Genomic DNA, 16,935 nt, shown 5'->3' on the forward strand with positions numbered 1-16,935 from the left:
TATATATCTACTTCCTAAAAACCTTATTAAAATACTAAAAACTTAAAGCTGCTTAACTACTTTAGTTAGGCTTAATTTGCACATCTACTCATGTACACCTCTCAGATGTAGTAGTAAGAGTAATTGCTGAGATCATCAGTAGAATTCAATTTCCAACAAAGCTATCTCCATTTAACTAATACACACGCGCGCACGCGCGCGCGCACACACACACACACACACACACACACAAAGCAAAACAGTATAAAAAGTAGCCTAGACTCTGTCAATAGGATCTCTGGCTGAAGAATGGTGCTCCCAATCTCTAACACTGTGCATAAGACATGGCAAGCACTCCATGACTATCCACTAAATTAAAAGGCTTTTATTTAAAATTGTAAAAAAAAAAAGTTGGATGATCAGACTGATATGTATAGTCTATAACTATTTCCTTAAACATCACCTGTCTCACAATAATTTCAAACAACATTGCATACTACTTTATATTTGTCTGTCACTTCCTGAAAAAAAAAAACTAAGCTGACATTCATCCTATATAAAGAAAGAAGAAGAAATTTTCCTTAACTACACTAACACTATTACCAATTAGTTATTTGCATGAGCTATTCAGAAATACTTTAAGTGGTAAACTTAGAAGAAAGAAAGAAAAAAGATCAATCATAGCCATCTGAGAAACAAAGAAATAGGACTATTAAAACCTACTCAAAGTATTTTTACAACTCCACTTTCAAACAGACTTGAGCACAGGATAATCATGATCTATCAGTCTCTCATTCTCAGCTAACAGTTGCCAACAGCCTGTTTCACTCACCACTTTCTATGAATTACCAAATCCTGCTAATTTTACATCCTAAGTATTTTGAAAATTGACAGTGACGAGTTAAGCCCTGAAACCAGAGAAGTAAGGTTTAATTTGGCTCAACCAGTTTGTATTTTACCTTGGAAAAATTGCTGTTTCATTTTGCTCATCTACAAAGGGCAATAGTGCCTGCCTCAGGGTTGTGTTGTGTGGATTAAACAAGCAAGAGTGCCTGACACACAGTGAGCTCTCCTGCCACCACCAAGGCCTAGGTCACTTATTTGGGCAGAACTATTACAGTCTGCTTACTGGTTTCCCTGTCTCTAGTCTTGCTAAATCCCTTCTCTATACTATAGTCAAAGACCTAACGCAAATGTGACCACTAGGGAACCCCTGTTCCTGGCATGTCACACACAAGATCTGCAAATGTTGCATCTTCCTTCTTAGCAGCAAGAGTCATCTTGTCTTTCTTTCTCAAAGTCTGTTACCAGGCCAGAAACATAAAAAGCAAGATAATAAAAGGTAATGTTTTAAAAATAAATTCTCAGATATTGAGTTCCCTTCTTCCTGCTCTATAAAAATAGTTTCTGTCCTGGGTGGTTTGGCTCAGCAGTTAGAGCATCCGCCAGCGGATCAGAGTCTTGGGTTTGATTCCAGTCAAGGGCATATACCTTGGTTGTGGTTCAGTCCCTGGCCCTGGTTGGGGCTGTGCAGGAGGCAGCCAATCTATGTGTCTTTCTCACATCGATGTGTGTGTGTGTGTGTGTGTATGTGTCTCCCCCTCCCTCCCACTCTGACTGAAGATAAATGGAGAAAGTATCCTGGGTGAGGATTTTAAAAAAAAGTTTCCATCACTCTAGTTAACACAAACTAAGATAGTGAAGCAGGAGAAAAGAGAACAGAAAAAAAAGCTAAACCAACAAAGACATTTTGCACTCAATGGCAAAAAACGTAAGTATGAAATAAGTAACATAACCAAATGAGTACTGGCTAGGATATTATTTTGCAAATGCTGGAGGTTTCGGAACTACATTCAAAGGATGTACATTAACATGGCTCCAAAAACACTGTCTAAAATATAAATATACATGAATCTCCTCTATATCCTTCAAAAACTGAGCTCAAGCCCTGGCCAGTTTGGCTCAGCGGTTAAAGCGTTGGCCTGTGGTCCAGAGAGACCAGGGTTCGGTTCCCGCTAAAGGCATGTACCTCGGTTGCAGTTTGTCCCAGGCCCTGGTTGGTTTGTGCAGGTAGCAGCCACTCGATGTGTCCCTTTCACATCGATATTTCTCTCTCTCTCTCTCTCTCTCTCTCTCTCTCTCTCTCTCTCTCTCTCTCTCTCTCTCCCCCACCCCTCTCTCCCTCTCTCTCCCTCCCACTCTATCTGAACAAAAAATGGAAAAATGTCCTTAGGTGAGGATAAAAAAAACAAAACTGAGCTCAAGAATTACCACCTCCATAAGCTTCCTTACCACATGGAGTTAGTCATGCCTTCCTCTTTAACACTGTATCTTGAATACACCAGACCACACAGTAAACCACTTACATATTTTTCAGGCCATGGCATCTTTGCACACCTATTATCTAACAAACTGCATGGCACAAAATAAATTCTAGTAAATGCTTGCATGATAAATTATATTTCACAAAATATTGTTGTGTAACATAAAATGTTTTCCTATATCTTTCCATGTTTTAATGTTAGTGAATTAAGAATGTCTAATAATTAATAAGTATATTTAAGATGGTAGTTTCTCTTTTTTTCTTGGAAGGTTATTACTAAATTGATGACACATCATATAATACATGGTATAAGAGATTCCAGAAAATACACTGATAGATGAATAATTTTTAGTATTAATAGAAACCATATCAACAATTAGTTTTCTCACTGACATGGTCAATTCTTGATTCTCTATGGTAATACAGGACAGCAGTAATCCCTAATTACAGAGAAAAATATAGAAATAATTTTAACAGATTTACCAAATATATCACTTTTTTTTCAGAATTATTGTTATTTTATCAAAATCAGGCTGATGTCTGAATATGTACCAGCTGTTATCATAATAATTCTAATACCTCAATCAAAAGCATACAACTATGAGAACATTAAATGACAGTCATCTTTTATGTTCTTTTAATATTCTATAACTTATATCCATCTTTTTTCCTCCATACACTTATAACCTGATTTATTCTAAATGATGGTAAGATATACTGCTTCCTCAACCAGGTTTCTTCTTGCCAAACTCTGTAATTCTGCTTACATGGGACAAAGTCTTTCTTATGTCTATAGGATTTATCTTTTGCTTTTTCCGCTTTCCAGGACTGTTCTATCATCTAACACACACATCTCACCCTTAAACATCTTTGCCCTGACAAGGTTTCAGCTCTTTAAATTAAATTATTAATGATCAATCTGCTCTCAATGCTCTTTTCTTATCTAATAAGACTTCTTTCTTCCTACTATACTAATCTGCCTAATGTAAAAATATATTTTCATTTATTAAAGAAATCAGAGTATTTTTAATTCCTTAATAAAAACTAAGTATACAGTATGACATTAGAAATGATTGTTTTAATTCTAATCAATGTGAGAACATGCTGGCAAAAACTGCCAACAGAGGTAATTACCCTAAAGATTTACCAATTCATATCAGTCTAAATCTGCTAAGGTTGGACCTGATCAGATTGTTTACTAGACTGAATTTAGGTAAATCTTCATGATGAACAAGTTACTTCATAATCAAACATGCATTACTTACATCAGAACTTACATCCTGGACTCCTGAGAACAAAAAAAGTTTGCAATATTGAAAAGATTATAGGATATTATCTAAAATGCTGAGCCTCTAAGTGTTTGTTTTTGTTTTTCTGTGAAGAGATACATTTTCTGGCACAAAGTACTGAAAAGATTCTTAAGGCAAAATAATAGCTTCTGATACTGAATCAAGATGATTCTATTGTTTAATTTAATTCTAACATATAAATGACATCAATATTAAGATATCTGTATTATTAACAGAATATGCTTTTATCAAAAAGAAAAACAGAATATTAAGCTAAGTAAAATCAGTCAGTCAGAAAAAGCTAAAAAGCATATGATCTCTCATATGTGGGATATAAAACTAAATCTCGTGGACACAGACAACAGTGTGGTGGGTGCCAGAGGGAAGGGGGGCAGGGGATGGGGGTGGAGAGGCCTAATATGGTGAAAGAAGATGGTTTGACTTTGGATAGTGAGCACACACAGTGCAATATACAGATCTTGTATCGTAGAAATGTGTACTTGAAACTGATATGATCCTATTAACCAATGTCACCCCAATAAATTTAATTAAAAAAAAAAAAAGAGCCCTGGCCAGTTTGGCTCAGCAGTTAGAGTGTTGGCCTGAGGACCGAAGGGTCATGGGTTCAATTCCTGGTCACGGTAACGTACCTGGGTTGCAGATTCGATCCTCGTCCCCATCGGGGAGCATGTGAGAGGCAACCAATCGATGTTTCTCTCTCTCTCTCTCCCTTCCCTCCCTTCCACTCTGTCTCTAAATCAATGGGGGGAAAAATCCTTGGGTGAGGATCAGCAAAAATAAAGAAAGAAAGAAAGACAATTTAAAGAAAAGAAAGAAAAATTAACTGGCTTTGACTCTAAACCACATCATCATCTGTAAAGTTTAGTTTAGTTTCTTTAAAAGCTACAAACAATATCTGTATGTAAAAATACTTAAAAAGAAAAATTATATTCTCATGTAGAAGGGGAATGAGAAAAGCTTATAAAAGCTGTTAATCTCCTCAAAATCTGTTCTTACCAAATTTTGGAACACTTTTAGAATTATAAATAAAAATGCTAATAGTTACATTTTTATAGTATTTACACAACACTAAATACATTATATTCAAATGTAGATTGAAATTTAAATATACTTTAAAATTATCAAACTAGTTATTTAATACTTATAATGTTTAGGAAATATTTCCTTAATCATAAAGCTAATGTGTCACTGACCTGATATAAAAAAAAAGGTCCAAAACATAATTTAAAATTATTATTCTGAAGGTTAGACAAAAGTCATTCATAATTTATGATATTTCTATGGTTTTGATTAATTCGTTTTAGTTAACACATTTTTATATTTGCATTTCCATGGAAATTATAAGAGTTGGAACATATGTATTGAAGAATGTATCAACATAACTGAATTCACATTAAACCTATTTAATCTAAAACATTCTAAAAACTTCACTGAGCTGCCATAATTTTTGTCAGCATATGTAGTACTGAATGACCATTAAAATACCTGAATTGAAACTATTCCAGTCTAGCAGTTTGTAAGATCTTGTGTTACCCATAATTCCGACAAAGGCTGAGTTCAAAACAGCAAATTAGAAGATCAGTTTTAGGTGCAGAATAGTAGGAAAAAAAAAAAAACTACAAACAAGAACACAATTGACAACACCACTCGACAGGAACTGGAAAGACACAGACAGCAGAGTTAATAAGAAGTTGAAATAGAGAAGAAGGAGCATGCTATCATAATCTAACATTAACTAAAGTTTAATTATTTAAGATAATTACCTTGATTTTTAAAACCACCCCATTCTTTCCTTTGTTATATGATCCTATTTGCTAAACTTTTAACAAAGGAGCAAGTTCTAAAAGAAATAATTCCAAAATAATAATCCGTAGAATTAGCAGGTGGTAGTGGTTTTAAAACGAGATTTTTTTCCCTTCTACGCTCACTGTCAAATGCAAATTTCCCATATTCACTTGTCAAAAAATAGTTGCAGAATTCATTTGAGAGGGCAAACACAGCACTTTTAACATTAGCACATGTATCTCAATTCACCCTAAGTTTTTCTCAGCACTTAGTGTCATTAAATTAATACAACATCGTTATGGTAGATGCTAATCTAAAGTTTCGTTTTAACATTCAGTTTTTGTCAACAAACTGAAATGTTTTCATAAATAATTATTTAAGGGCCCTGAAGATTAATAAAATGTTATTTTTTAAAGCATAAAAGATTTATTAAGCAATCCAAAAACTGTGATATTTATATAAAACTAATATTGGAACCATGAGAGTATATAATTGGTTTGTATTTAACTGAAAACAAATTAAAATATTACTTATATGTCATTAAAAGCACTTATTTGTTTATGCCCATAATCATTTGGGAAATAGTCCATTATTAACTAAGAACTTCTATATGTGAATTGACAAAATATTCAGAAAGGGAAGAAAGGAAGAAAATGGATGAGCTGGTTAATTACAATATACAGAATATATTCTTAATAAGGGTTCCTGTTTTCTTCTCTGGACCTGGATTCTTATATTTCTTACATACCTAGAATAAACTGGCAAGCACGATAATACCCACAAAACAGTTTTTTTTTGTACAAAATAATACAATCTTAAATATAGCTCACTGCTTAAACTTATTTAAGTAACTTTCACTTGTTCTCCCAGACTCTACAGCTTACTTGGAGTACATGGAAGCAACAATAAAAGTGTTTTCAGTAAATAAAAGACATTACAATAATTGAATAAATTCCTAAAACCATTTTTTGAAGTTATTATACCAGTGTGTGCCATCTATCAAAATATCTGAGTCAGTGGTCCATAGAAATACAGGCAACTAGCCTTGGGTCACATAGTTAATATGAGATAGCTTAACCCAGTATTTCCTTGTACTTTCCAAATAATTTAAGTTCCTAAATTAAGGTTTTAAGGTCTCAATACATTAAACTGGCATCAGCCTAAATTTGCCTTTAATTATTTCAGGATATACAAACACTACATGAAAAAAAAAAAAAGATCTTGAATTGACCAGAAAAATGAAAAACAGGGGGAAAAAATAACAAATCATAGAAGAAAAGGAAGACTGATGCTTAAAAGATGCACTCACTCAGCTTTAGAGTTTTTATAAATAATCCTAGCTAGTACTGCTTCTCTGAAATCTTGTTCAGAATCTAAAAAACTCCATTGTTTCTCTGTAATTATTAACTCAAAACAAATGACATCAAACCACAAGGCACAGATTAATTTTTTAATTTAAAAGAATAGTAATATTATGTATTCTCAAAATCATTATCTATAATGTTTGGCATATAATAATTTCAAAGCATTTCACTTTTTATAGTCATCAGCACAGGCCTCAGGAAGAGGTTAATGGAAGTGACGATTTAAAATTTTCAAAAATCTATATGTATATATGCCAAATAAGAATATCAATATAATATTAATATAATATTAATTAATATAATTTTAGGCCTGGCTCAAGGAAAATAGCCAACTCAAAAGTTACTTAATATTCCCTCAAAATGATTCCTTGGCCAAAAGTGAATCAAGATTTGTATTTTTATTTTGTATAAAAATATAACTAAAGTATACTTCTTCTTAGTTTGATTCTTTTTAATTAAGATCACTACAAATATATTATAACTACAGTTTATACTCTAGTGTTCATTTCTTTTTCAGATAAATTTGGCTTAAAAAACAACATTATAAAAATCAAATTTAATAATCATAATCTAAAATAAATAAAGCATTGATAACAAACTTTTAAAGAACATACCAGGATTGTGGATCCGATCCAAAAGCTTCACAGAGCGTGCACTAACAACACCCCCGACATGCACAAGAAATCCAGGAGGAAACGCCGTCAAGGTGAAAAAGGGAAATTCCTAGTAGAAAGAATGAGGAAAAATATAACTGACCGTGTGTAAAGTACAAAAAATTTGCTTATTAAAAAGCTTGTTACAAGGAAATTAATTCCATCCCTTAACAAAAGGTTACTAAATATACATTACACATGCTTTGTAATTAAGTTTCCTTGGATGTTTACAATTCTGAATCCATTTTCCCACATATATCATGTTATATAGAATCCAAGCACTCTTTTTATCAATTCTCAGTGAAAAAAATGTTCCCAGAGTTCCAATTTGAGGAATAGTTACACTCTTCCTTCCTCTCAATCTCCTACTCTGACCATGACTTCAAAATGGCATGAGGGGATCCCCCTCTACCCCATACCTACTTCCTTTTGGCATAGACTCCCCCTCACAGACACAGCCAATTCCAGGCTACTTGTAAAGACTCTCAAAGCCTGGAGTTTGAGATCTAAGACTGTGGGACTGAGGGAGTGGGAGGGAGAGGATGAATGTACGTATGTGTTAAGAAATACATAGAGCCTAGCCGGCTCAGTGGATTGACTGTTGTCCCAGTTCAAATCTGGGTCAGGGCACATTCCCGGGTTGCAGGCTCAATCCCCAGTAGGGGCTGTGCAGGAGGCAGCCAATGGATGTTTCTATCTCTCTCTCTCCATTTCTCTCTCTCTAAAAAAAAAAATCAATAAAAAGAAAGAGAGAAATACGTAAAAATGTGCAGATAGGGCAAAAAGATAGATTCAGGTGTATAGAGAATCACTTTATGAGATTATTACTCTATCAACACCAGGGCGGCAGGAGAAAGGAGAGAGATAAGTAGGTGACAGCAAGGAAGGCAACAGAATTCCACATGTTCTTCAAAGCTTTATTCTTCCCTTCTCTCTCAAGGAGATCAACCTCATCAATTTAGAGAAGCATGCAAGAGAAAAATGGTAAAAAAAAAAAAAAAATGAAATTCACTGAAATAGTAACCAGGAAGGAAAGGGAGCCCTGTAGCTGCCAAATACAGAGGTCTCTCACATTATACAAATTGCATGCGGGTCAGGGAAACTAAATATCTGACTTGTCTGGCTCCAAGATTAATGTAGCTCACATAACCAGAAATCACTTACCAGTAGACTCAGCTATTAAGAACCTAACTGAGAACTGCAAAATAAGTAAAACAGGGCTCTTAGCAGTAAAAAAAAAAAAAAAAACCCTGTTACAGTTTATGTACTTTATTCATAAGAGATCCCCACAGATCATACTCCTAGTAGGGCATATAGTAATTATAAGTATATAACTTTAGGGTCATATTCTAAAATCTATCAGTATCTTTTTTCTAGACCACAGCAGATTAAATGCAGCAAATAAAAGCTGGAAGATAAAGAGATACAGAATACTACTAGAAGCAGGTACATTAAAAGCAGCAAGATTACTGACTGGAGAATTCAGACTTAAAGCATGAAGAATACAAACTCACCAAAGCATAACTCACAAAGCATAACAATTTGGAGTCATTCAGCACAAAGGCAAACAGTCTGGTACACCTCAGTAACCCATGAATATATAGTATAAAAAATATAGATATACATATATATGTATGTATGTGTACATATGTGTCTGTGTATATATATAATTATAAGTTAATTCAGTTAGAATTTAAAAGTAATTTTTAAATTAATAAGGACAAGAAAACCTAGGCTATGTAAAGAAGAGTAAAAAAACAGTCTATGGAAGTGGGTAGGTATAGCCCAGATGATAGGCAGAAGACAAGGAAGACAAGAGAGGAGAAAGATGGGGAATTTCACTTAAATATATTATAAAATATTTAGTCAAAATGCCTCCTCATTGCCACCTGAACTTAAAATTGTTTTCAATTTTAAGAACCTACATTTTTAATTTCCTCAAAATACAGAGGCATAGTATTTTTTTTTAAAAATTTTAAATTTACTTTGTATACTTAAATATTTTAAATATTCTGGACAAGAGACACTGAAAATAAGTTTTGTAAGCAAATGAAAAGTAGTATTTCCTTCTAAAACAAGATAAATAAATTAGGTAAATTGACCTATTAAAAACATGTGCATATAAGATCTGAGGAATGAAAAAATGAACCAAAATGCTTTCCCTATTTGGAATTCTTTGACTCTTATCCCCAAATTTCAGAAGTTAGGATAAATGGACAAGAGGAAAAGCTTCGAGGGTCATGGCAGAAAAAGGGCATAACTGCCCAAAGAGGCAGAGGCCCACTGTGCCAACATCACCTCTGTCCCACGTGTCCCCAGTTCATCCAGTCAGCACACCCACACTCACTTTAACACACATACTTTATCAGAGTAAATAACAAGGTATTGCTATACAACTAAAAGTTATATCTTCAGACAACCTTCTCAAAAGAGCTATTGCTCATATCTACAGCCTAACAGTATATATGAGGTTCAATACCTACCATCTCCATCACCATCACCAGTGAGTTGCTATAGAGTACACACAATGTGCCAGCCCTTGCAAAGTATCTTAAAACTATGCCTTCTAATCTTTCCCATATCCTAAGAGGGAAGTACTATTATCTCCAGGTTTAGGGTGAAAAACTTGAGTTCAAAAGGGCCTAGAATCTTACTGAGCAACAAACCTTATCATATGGTTTCTTGCTACTTCTGGTTAAAACATTAAGTTAAAGAGCTGATTTTAATCTCTAGTCTGTTATTACACTTGATGAATTTATAGGTTCTCTGTTCTATAAGGAGAGCTACCTTAGGATCAGCCCAAGCACACCCTACTTTCAATGGTCAGATGAGACTTTCAGGAACTGTAGAAGACATTTTCTCTGGAAAGTCCTCATATCTAACATATCTTGTCCTGTGGTACCTAGTAACACTTTCATATATTGATGCTTTGACATAAGCCAAGTGCATGCAGCATAAATCTATTTATGTTCCTCACTAACATATATTTAAATGAAAGATTCCATGGTAAAATACATTAAAAAAAAAACACTAGGTTAACCTAAGTCAACTAGGTTTCTTTATTGAAAAATATACATCTCAGAATTAACAAAAGTAATTTCATTCTTCTTACAGGTAAAAAAAAAAGTCATATTGAGAAATATATCAATTTGCCTTACATTAAAGAGTTCATAGGCAAAACCTCAATCTAAATAAAACTTTTAACTATAATTCTCATCTCCCAGTAAAATGACACTTGTTACCAAGATCTTGTCAACTTATTTTTTAATGCTTTTGTGAGAGGGAAAAAATAACACTTATTTTTGAGAATTGCTACTTGAATAACCCATTAAATAAAGGTATTTGAAAAATAAAAATTTTCTTTTCCTCAAGAAAAAAAATCCATATAATTTATTAAGGGTGGCAAGGGGTAGAAATAAATATTTTTAAGTGAATATATAAAAATTGATACAAGTAGCCTATGTTCAAATTGATCCAGTGTTTAACTTGGCAGATTAAGGCATGTCTGAACACATATGGGGAGAATTTCTTCATACTTTTGCACAAATACTTCCCAGAACAAAACCACACTACTAGCAGCCACAGATGAATGGGAAAGCCAAAGATGATGGTTTTTTCTATTTATCTTGTACACAGGGTAGAGAGGCAGTCTCATAAACTCAAGTAACTGATACTGCAAAGTTAAGTTATGTAAATATATTGCTAACTCGGGTTTTACAAAGTTGTACATGAAAACTATAGTTCTCCACCCCTTTGCTGTTAATTCCATGAGGAGTATCTAGTAGTGTATGCCCAATGTGTTAATGTGTCCAAAATTTTAAGAATGTTTAAAAGCATATTTGAAAAGATAAATTTTATCGAAACCAAACCCAAAACAATTTTCATTGATTAGAATATTTTGTATTTTTTTTTTTTATCCTCACCCGAGGACATTTTTTTTTTTCCATTTTTTGCACAGATAGAGTGGGAGGGAGAGAGAGGAAGAGAGAGAGAGAGAGAAACATCGACGTGAAAGGGACACATCGAGTGGCTGCCACCCGCACGACCAACCAAGGCCGGGGACAAACTGCAACCGAGGTACATGCCCTTAGCGGGAACTGAACCCGGGTCTCTCCGGACCACAGGCCGATGCTCTAACCGCTGAGCCAAACCGGCCAGGGCGAATATTTTGTATTTTAAGGCTAGATGCTTTTAAACGTTCTTAGTACAGAGGTAAAGCCACAGGCATAACATACAGGCAAAATCTCATTATATCAAACGTCAAGGCAACACAAGTTTTCCTGCTTTTGTGAATTCCAGAAGGGTAATCAGATTATAGGACAAATTCCTAGTGAAAGGGACTCTGTAGAGAAGGAAGGAGGTAAGAACGTTCTGGACTAAAAAATGAGAAGTGGGCACATACACACCTTCACTCTGACCCTCTTCTCCATAGTTTTAGTCATTCTCTAGGTTTGATTCCAATGGATGGTTATGTTTAGGCGGGCTGCTTACGCCTGCAGGCTGTGAGAGCAGCTCAAAGGCAACTGCTGCCTGATGTGGTATAAAGCCAAGAACTGAGTACAGCTCAAGTCTCATCACTCTGCTTAGCTCAGCTCTGATCTCTCAAGCCTGTCTAAAGGCAAACAGTGCACACACAGACACTCTCATCACAAGGAAAGAAAATCTAAAAGAAATAAATTGTACTGTTTGTAATAATAGGATCTGAAAAACACTAGTATTCTCAAAAAGCCAACCTCTAGGAAAAAAATACCTCTGATTTATAAAGTGCATCCTTTTATAGGTATCTGCTGTTGTATGTTTTGTTTTGTTTTTTAATGCTAGTATAAAATGGAACTTGTAAAAGAAAATTCTGTAAATGGTTACAACTTCCAAATCAGACATAATAACAGCTATGGAACTACGCATTAAAATAACTGATGTGATGTAAAATCATGCACTGTATTAGTTAAGAAGGAAAAAAAAACAAACCAAGAGCCTCATAGTGCTATTAAATTAAAAAACAAACTGCGTAACAAAAAGAAAAAAAGCTGGCAACACTTGTTAAAAGCTTAAATAAAACTACAATGATCAAGATTAAAACTAGAAAAGCTACCAATACAAGAAATAGGCTCTCACACATGTTTAGGAACATACCCGCCGCCTTCTACAGAACCTATGAGGCGATCCTCCCTTAGCATTGAAGTTTATAAAAACATAAAAATAAAAAGAGAAAAATCATCCAAAAACTTTAACTATTCATTTTTCCATTTAACAGATTCAATAAAACATTAAACTTATAATATTTAAAAGAGATGTACTCAAATACTGAACAATCACATTATTTATGTTAATCTGTATAATACGGAATCTGTGCATTTCTTACCCCTAGCAGATTGGCCAGTGATAAAAATAATCTCAGCAAATAAAAATATTGATATTAAAGAATTACTTTTAATATTCAATAACTAAAATATTCTTCTGGAAAAATATCTATTATTTCCTTTTATATATTATAATTTTAATGTAAAATTAGAAATAATTTCACTATTCAATGGATATTTGCACACAGACTATTTCTAATAAAAGGCTGGAGGACAAAACAAAAATAGTTATATAATTATTCCAAATTAAAAGTAATTATTCATAAACAAATTACTTTGATACCTTAAATAGAGTTTGGACTTTGAAATTACAATAGTACAGATATGTGACCAAACTCAGTATGGAAATAAGTTATAAGTAGAGGGAAGATTGATAATACAATCACATTACCAGTATGAGAATAAAGAACGTTAAATGACTCTTACCCTTTGTTCCAATGCTGACTGAGTCTGTTGTCGTAAAAGAGCTTTAAATGGCCCCCCTTCTTTTCCAGCACTACCACTTCCCATTCCTATAGAACATCAGTACACAAATAACCAAAAAAAACAACTATAGAAGCAGAAAGATTAATTGCATTCATCTTCATAAGTATCATGAGTCAAAATTGTTAAAATGATCCAAACATTTAAAATATTTGAGATGGCAACTAAGCACATATTTTATTCTATTTTAGAAGAAATATGTCAAAGTTGTACAGATCACAGCTAGTTTTAGACTTAATTTGTTCTAAAAATTATTTTTAAATTAAGTTACTGAATTTTTGTATTAATATTCATTTTTTTAAAATTGAATCTTCTAATAAAAATAATCATGTAATACCAATTACTTGTGCTAATAATTTAAGACTACTAAAAAAATAAGAGAAACATTAAATATTTGTCTAAATTAAGCATAGAAAGGAAAAGCACTAATTGTGCTTACTTAAAATATTCCAAGCAATTTTAAAATACAGTAAAATATACTTTCTGATAAGTTCCCATTCCTAAACATAACATTAATGTCAAAACAGTATTAATATCCATAGTTTTTCACGCTCATTTGCAAAAATCAACATAAAATTTGTTAAAAAAACTAAAAACCACAAACATATAATAGACACATCACATGTGTTATGAATGAAAGAATTATATTTCCCAAGTTCTTATATGTATTTTTTAAAGGCTTAATTTTAAATTTCTTTCCCTATCTCATTTTATTCTTTTGATAATACCAAAAGACCAACTATGGTCAAAGAATTCTAAAAAGCAGGAGACAGGTAAGAAGCCAGTTCTCTACAAACTAGAGTCACTAGGTTCAATCTCATCCTTTCAAACTGAAGAAACATACAGCCATATTCACTATAATGACTTTTACATTTTTAGCTGTTCTTGGATAAGGAAACAAAGGTTAGCATATGTATAGTCCCATTCTGTTCTTTTGTTTTTAAATTTATTTTTCTTATGACATAAACATGATTTTTAGAGACTATACAATACCAAACATAAAAATTAAACTAAGGTCTTTACATGAAGCATACTGAAAACCATAAAATAAAATGTAATTTTTTAGAGATAAATGAAATATCAGAAAATACAGCAGAATAATTTGAAAATTAAAGCAATGGACAGAAAAAATTGTGGATAATGAAAGAATATTGCCAACATGAGACTTAAACTGATTCAAACAGAATAATTTACTAATGTAACCACATGGTTTAGCAACATGATGGTACAGGTCCAATGTGAATAGAGTTGGTATGAAGGGAAAGAAAGTAAAACATCTAAAACAGAAACTCTAGTAATGAGAACCTAATAATAATGGGAAATATGCGTATCTATGTCCTTAGACATATTACTTTTTAATGTATAATTTCAGCAGAATATTCACAATTATCTCTCAAGTAATCCTCAATCGTGCCCTCATGATAATTCGAATCACTTAAATATGTTTGCCAATAAGAAAAATAAGAAGTACATCCTGCATAAAATACCCACTACTTCTTTGTAGTATCAAAAAATGATTCAAAATACAGGGATTAAAAAGCTGACATAAGGTGATCCTACCAGAAGCAGCCAGGAACAACTCTTCACTGAAAGAAACACTTTTCCTCAGAACTGGGCTGACAAGGCTAGAATGATGAGGGGCAAGGCTAGATTCCGAGAGGAGGAGACGGGACTTTTTAAGATGAAGGGAACCACAAGAGAGAGAGGGGGAGCTGGGATACAGGAAAATCCTACGACCCTGTGGGTAAGGTGCTGTGGAGGAAAGTAGCAGAGAAAAAGATGTAGTTTCAGAAGATGATTAGAAAATGCAGGATAAGGAAAGCAATGATGAACCAAAACATAACAGTAAAATGAATTTAAAATGCATACACAAATTACACTAAGCTTATGAAGTCATTAGCAAGACATCTACCCAACATAATATAAATAGAAGACAGTCTAAAACTTAACAAAACCTTTACAAACTTAGCATTCATCAAAATTTTTAAATCACTAACATAAGATTTTATGCCATTCTAATAATTTTTGGTTATTGATTTCTTTTGGTTTTGATTTCTTTAAAATAATTAAATTACTTGCCTTCTTTTGCTTAAGAATATGTAAGATTAAAATGTACCACATTTTACTAATTTTTAAAGCCAGAAACGTTTAGCCTATAAACCATGTTTTTAAAGTGGTAAAGTACAGCTCTTCAAATGTTACTAAAAAAACCAAAACATATTCTTTATGTGTATTTAAATTGAATACCCATAAAAAGGTCAAACAAGACCACATTAAGCTGTTGCCATTATTAATTTTAAATAAATAACATATTAAGTTACTTCTGTCCAGCTTCAAGATATATGTTAATATTTTTGTTTTTCCCCTAAAATTTAAATACTCAAATTTGACCACAGTGCTATTTGCATTTACAAAGGTTTGAGTACCTGAAGGCCAAATACCCTCTCTATACAGGGTTAAAAGCTGACTTAACAAAGTGAAAATGAGCTTCAGTTAGGTGTCAAATCAATATACTAACACTAACTTTCTAAACTTCTACTGTAACTAATTGAATACTTGGAAAAAATGTGAAAATAAAATCTTATAAAATGTCAAAAATTAGAATCAATAGAATAAATCAATACAAATCTGTTTTTTAAAAATCAAGTTCTATCTGAAAAAACAGGTGATAACTTTAACTACAAATGGAAAAAACAACTTTCTCAATCTTAGGTTCACTAACTTCATTCTATTTTGGCTCCCCAGTTTATATATAATAAATCAATAACAATCAGCTTATCTATTCTCACTATTTCTCAAGAGACTGATTTTGGATCTAGGTAAATCAGAAGGCAAAGAAGTACAAAATACATACTGAATTATAGTTTTAGAAATTTTAGAACAATCACATTTTACCATTTTAAATCTCCATGAAAAATGAGAATGCTACCCTGGCCAGTGTGGTTCAGTTGGTTGAAGGGCCGTCCCTCACACCAAAAGGTGGCAGGTTCAATTTCTATTCAGGACACATACCGGGCTTCAAGTTCAGTCCCAGGTTGGGGCATGTGTGGGAGGATGCACATCGATGTTTCTCTCATATCAATGTCTTCCCCCCACTCCCGCTTCCTCTCTCTAAAATTTAAAAAAAAAAAAAAAAAAAATGGAATGAGAATGCTCCTGAGGAATATTTGAAGATAATTCAGGGAATTATGATAAAGCCAAAGGATTAAAAAATGGCTAATATCCTATAAATATGCCATAGGCAAAACAAAATAATTTATTTAGAGGTAGCTTATAAATACAAAAATATAAGAGAATACCTCTATTATAAATAAATTTTTTTTTTTTTTTAATCCTCATCCGAGGACATTTTTCCATTTTTTGTACAGACAGAGTGGGAGGGAGAGAGAGGAAGAGAGAGAGAGGGAAACATCGATGTGAAAGGGACACATCTAGTGGCTGCCACCCGCACAACCAACCAGGGCCGGGGACAAACTGCAACCGAGGTACATGCCCTTAGCGGGAACCGAACCCGGGCCTCTCCGGACCGCAGGCGGACGCTCTAACCGCTGAGCCGAACCGGCCAGGGCTATAAATAAAAATTTTAAAACTAAAAAGTTGGAGCTAGAAAATAAAATACAAAACCCATTTGAATGATTCCATTTTTTGTCATGAATACGGTTAAAATGCTACATGCCA

General features: G+C 33.3%; 1 protein-coding gene across 13 annotated transcripts in view; it reads right to left on the reverse strand.

The window, feature by feature from the left end:
- The window catches only part of C2CD5 (C2 calcium dependent domain containing 5), a 95,412-nt gene that overhangs the window by 50,246 nt on the left and 28,231 nt on the right, over positions 1 to 16,935 (reverse strand). For 12 of the 13 annotated variants that reach the window (XM_036250486.1, XM_036250453.1, XM_036250425.1 and 9 more), the window contains 2 exons: positions 13,201 to 13,286; positions 7,376 to 7,484 (listed from right to left, as the gene is read on the reverse strand). In XM_036250486.1, the coding sequence (XP_036106379.1) occupies positions 7,376 to 7,484; positions 13,201 to 13,286 (195 nt within the window). Of the gene's footprint in view, positions 1 to 7,375; positions 7,485 to 12,547; positions 12,584 to 13,200; positions 13,287 to 16,935 lie in introns of all 13 variants that reach the window. The other variant, XM_036250515.1, reaches the window with a different exon arrangement.

The sequence above is a fragment of the Molossus molossus genome, unplaced genomic scaffold (genome assembly GCF_014108415.1).
Source record: "Molossus molossus isolate mMolMol1 unplaced genomic scaffold, mMolMol1.p scaffold_m16_p_10, whole genome shotgun sequence".
NCBI classification, from domain to species: domain Eukaryota; kingdom Metazoa; phylum Chordata; class Mammalia; order Chiroptera; family Molossidae; genus Molossus; species Molossus molossus.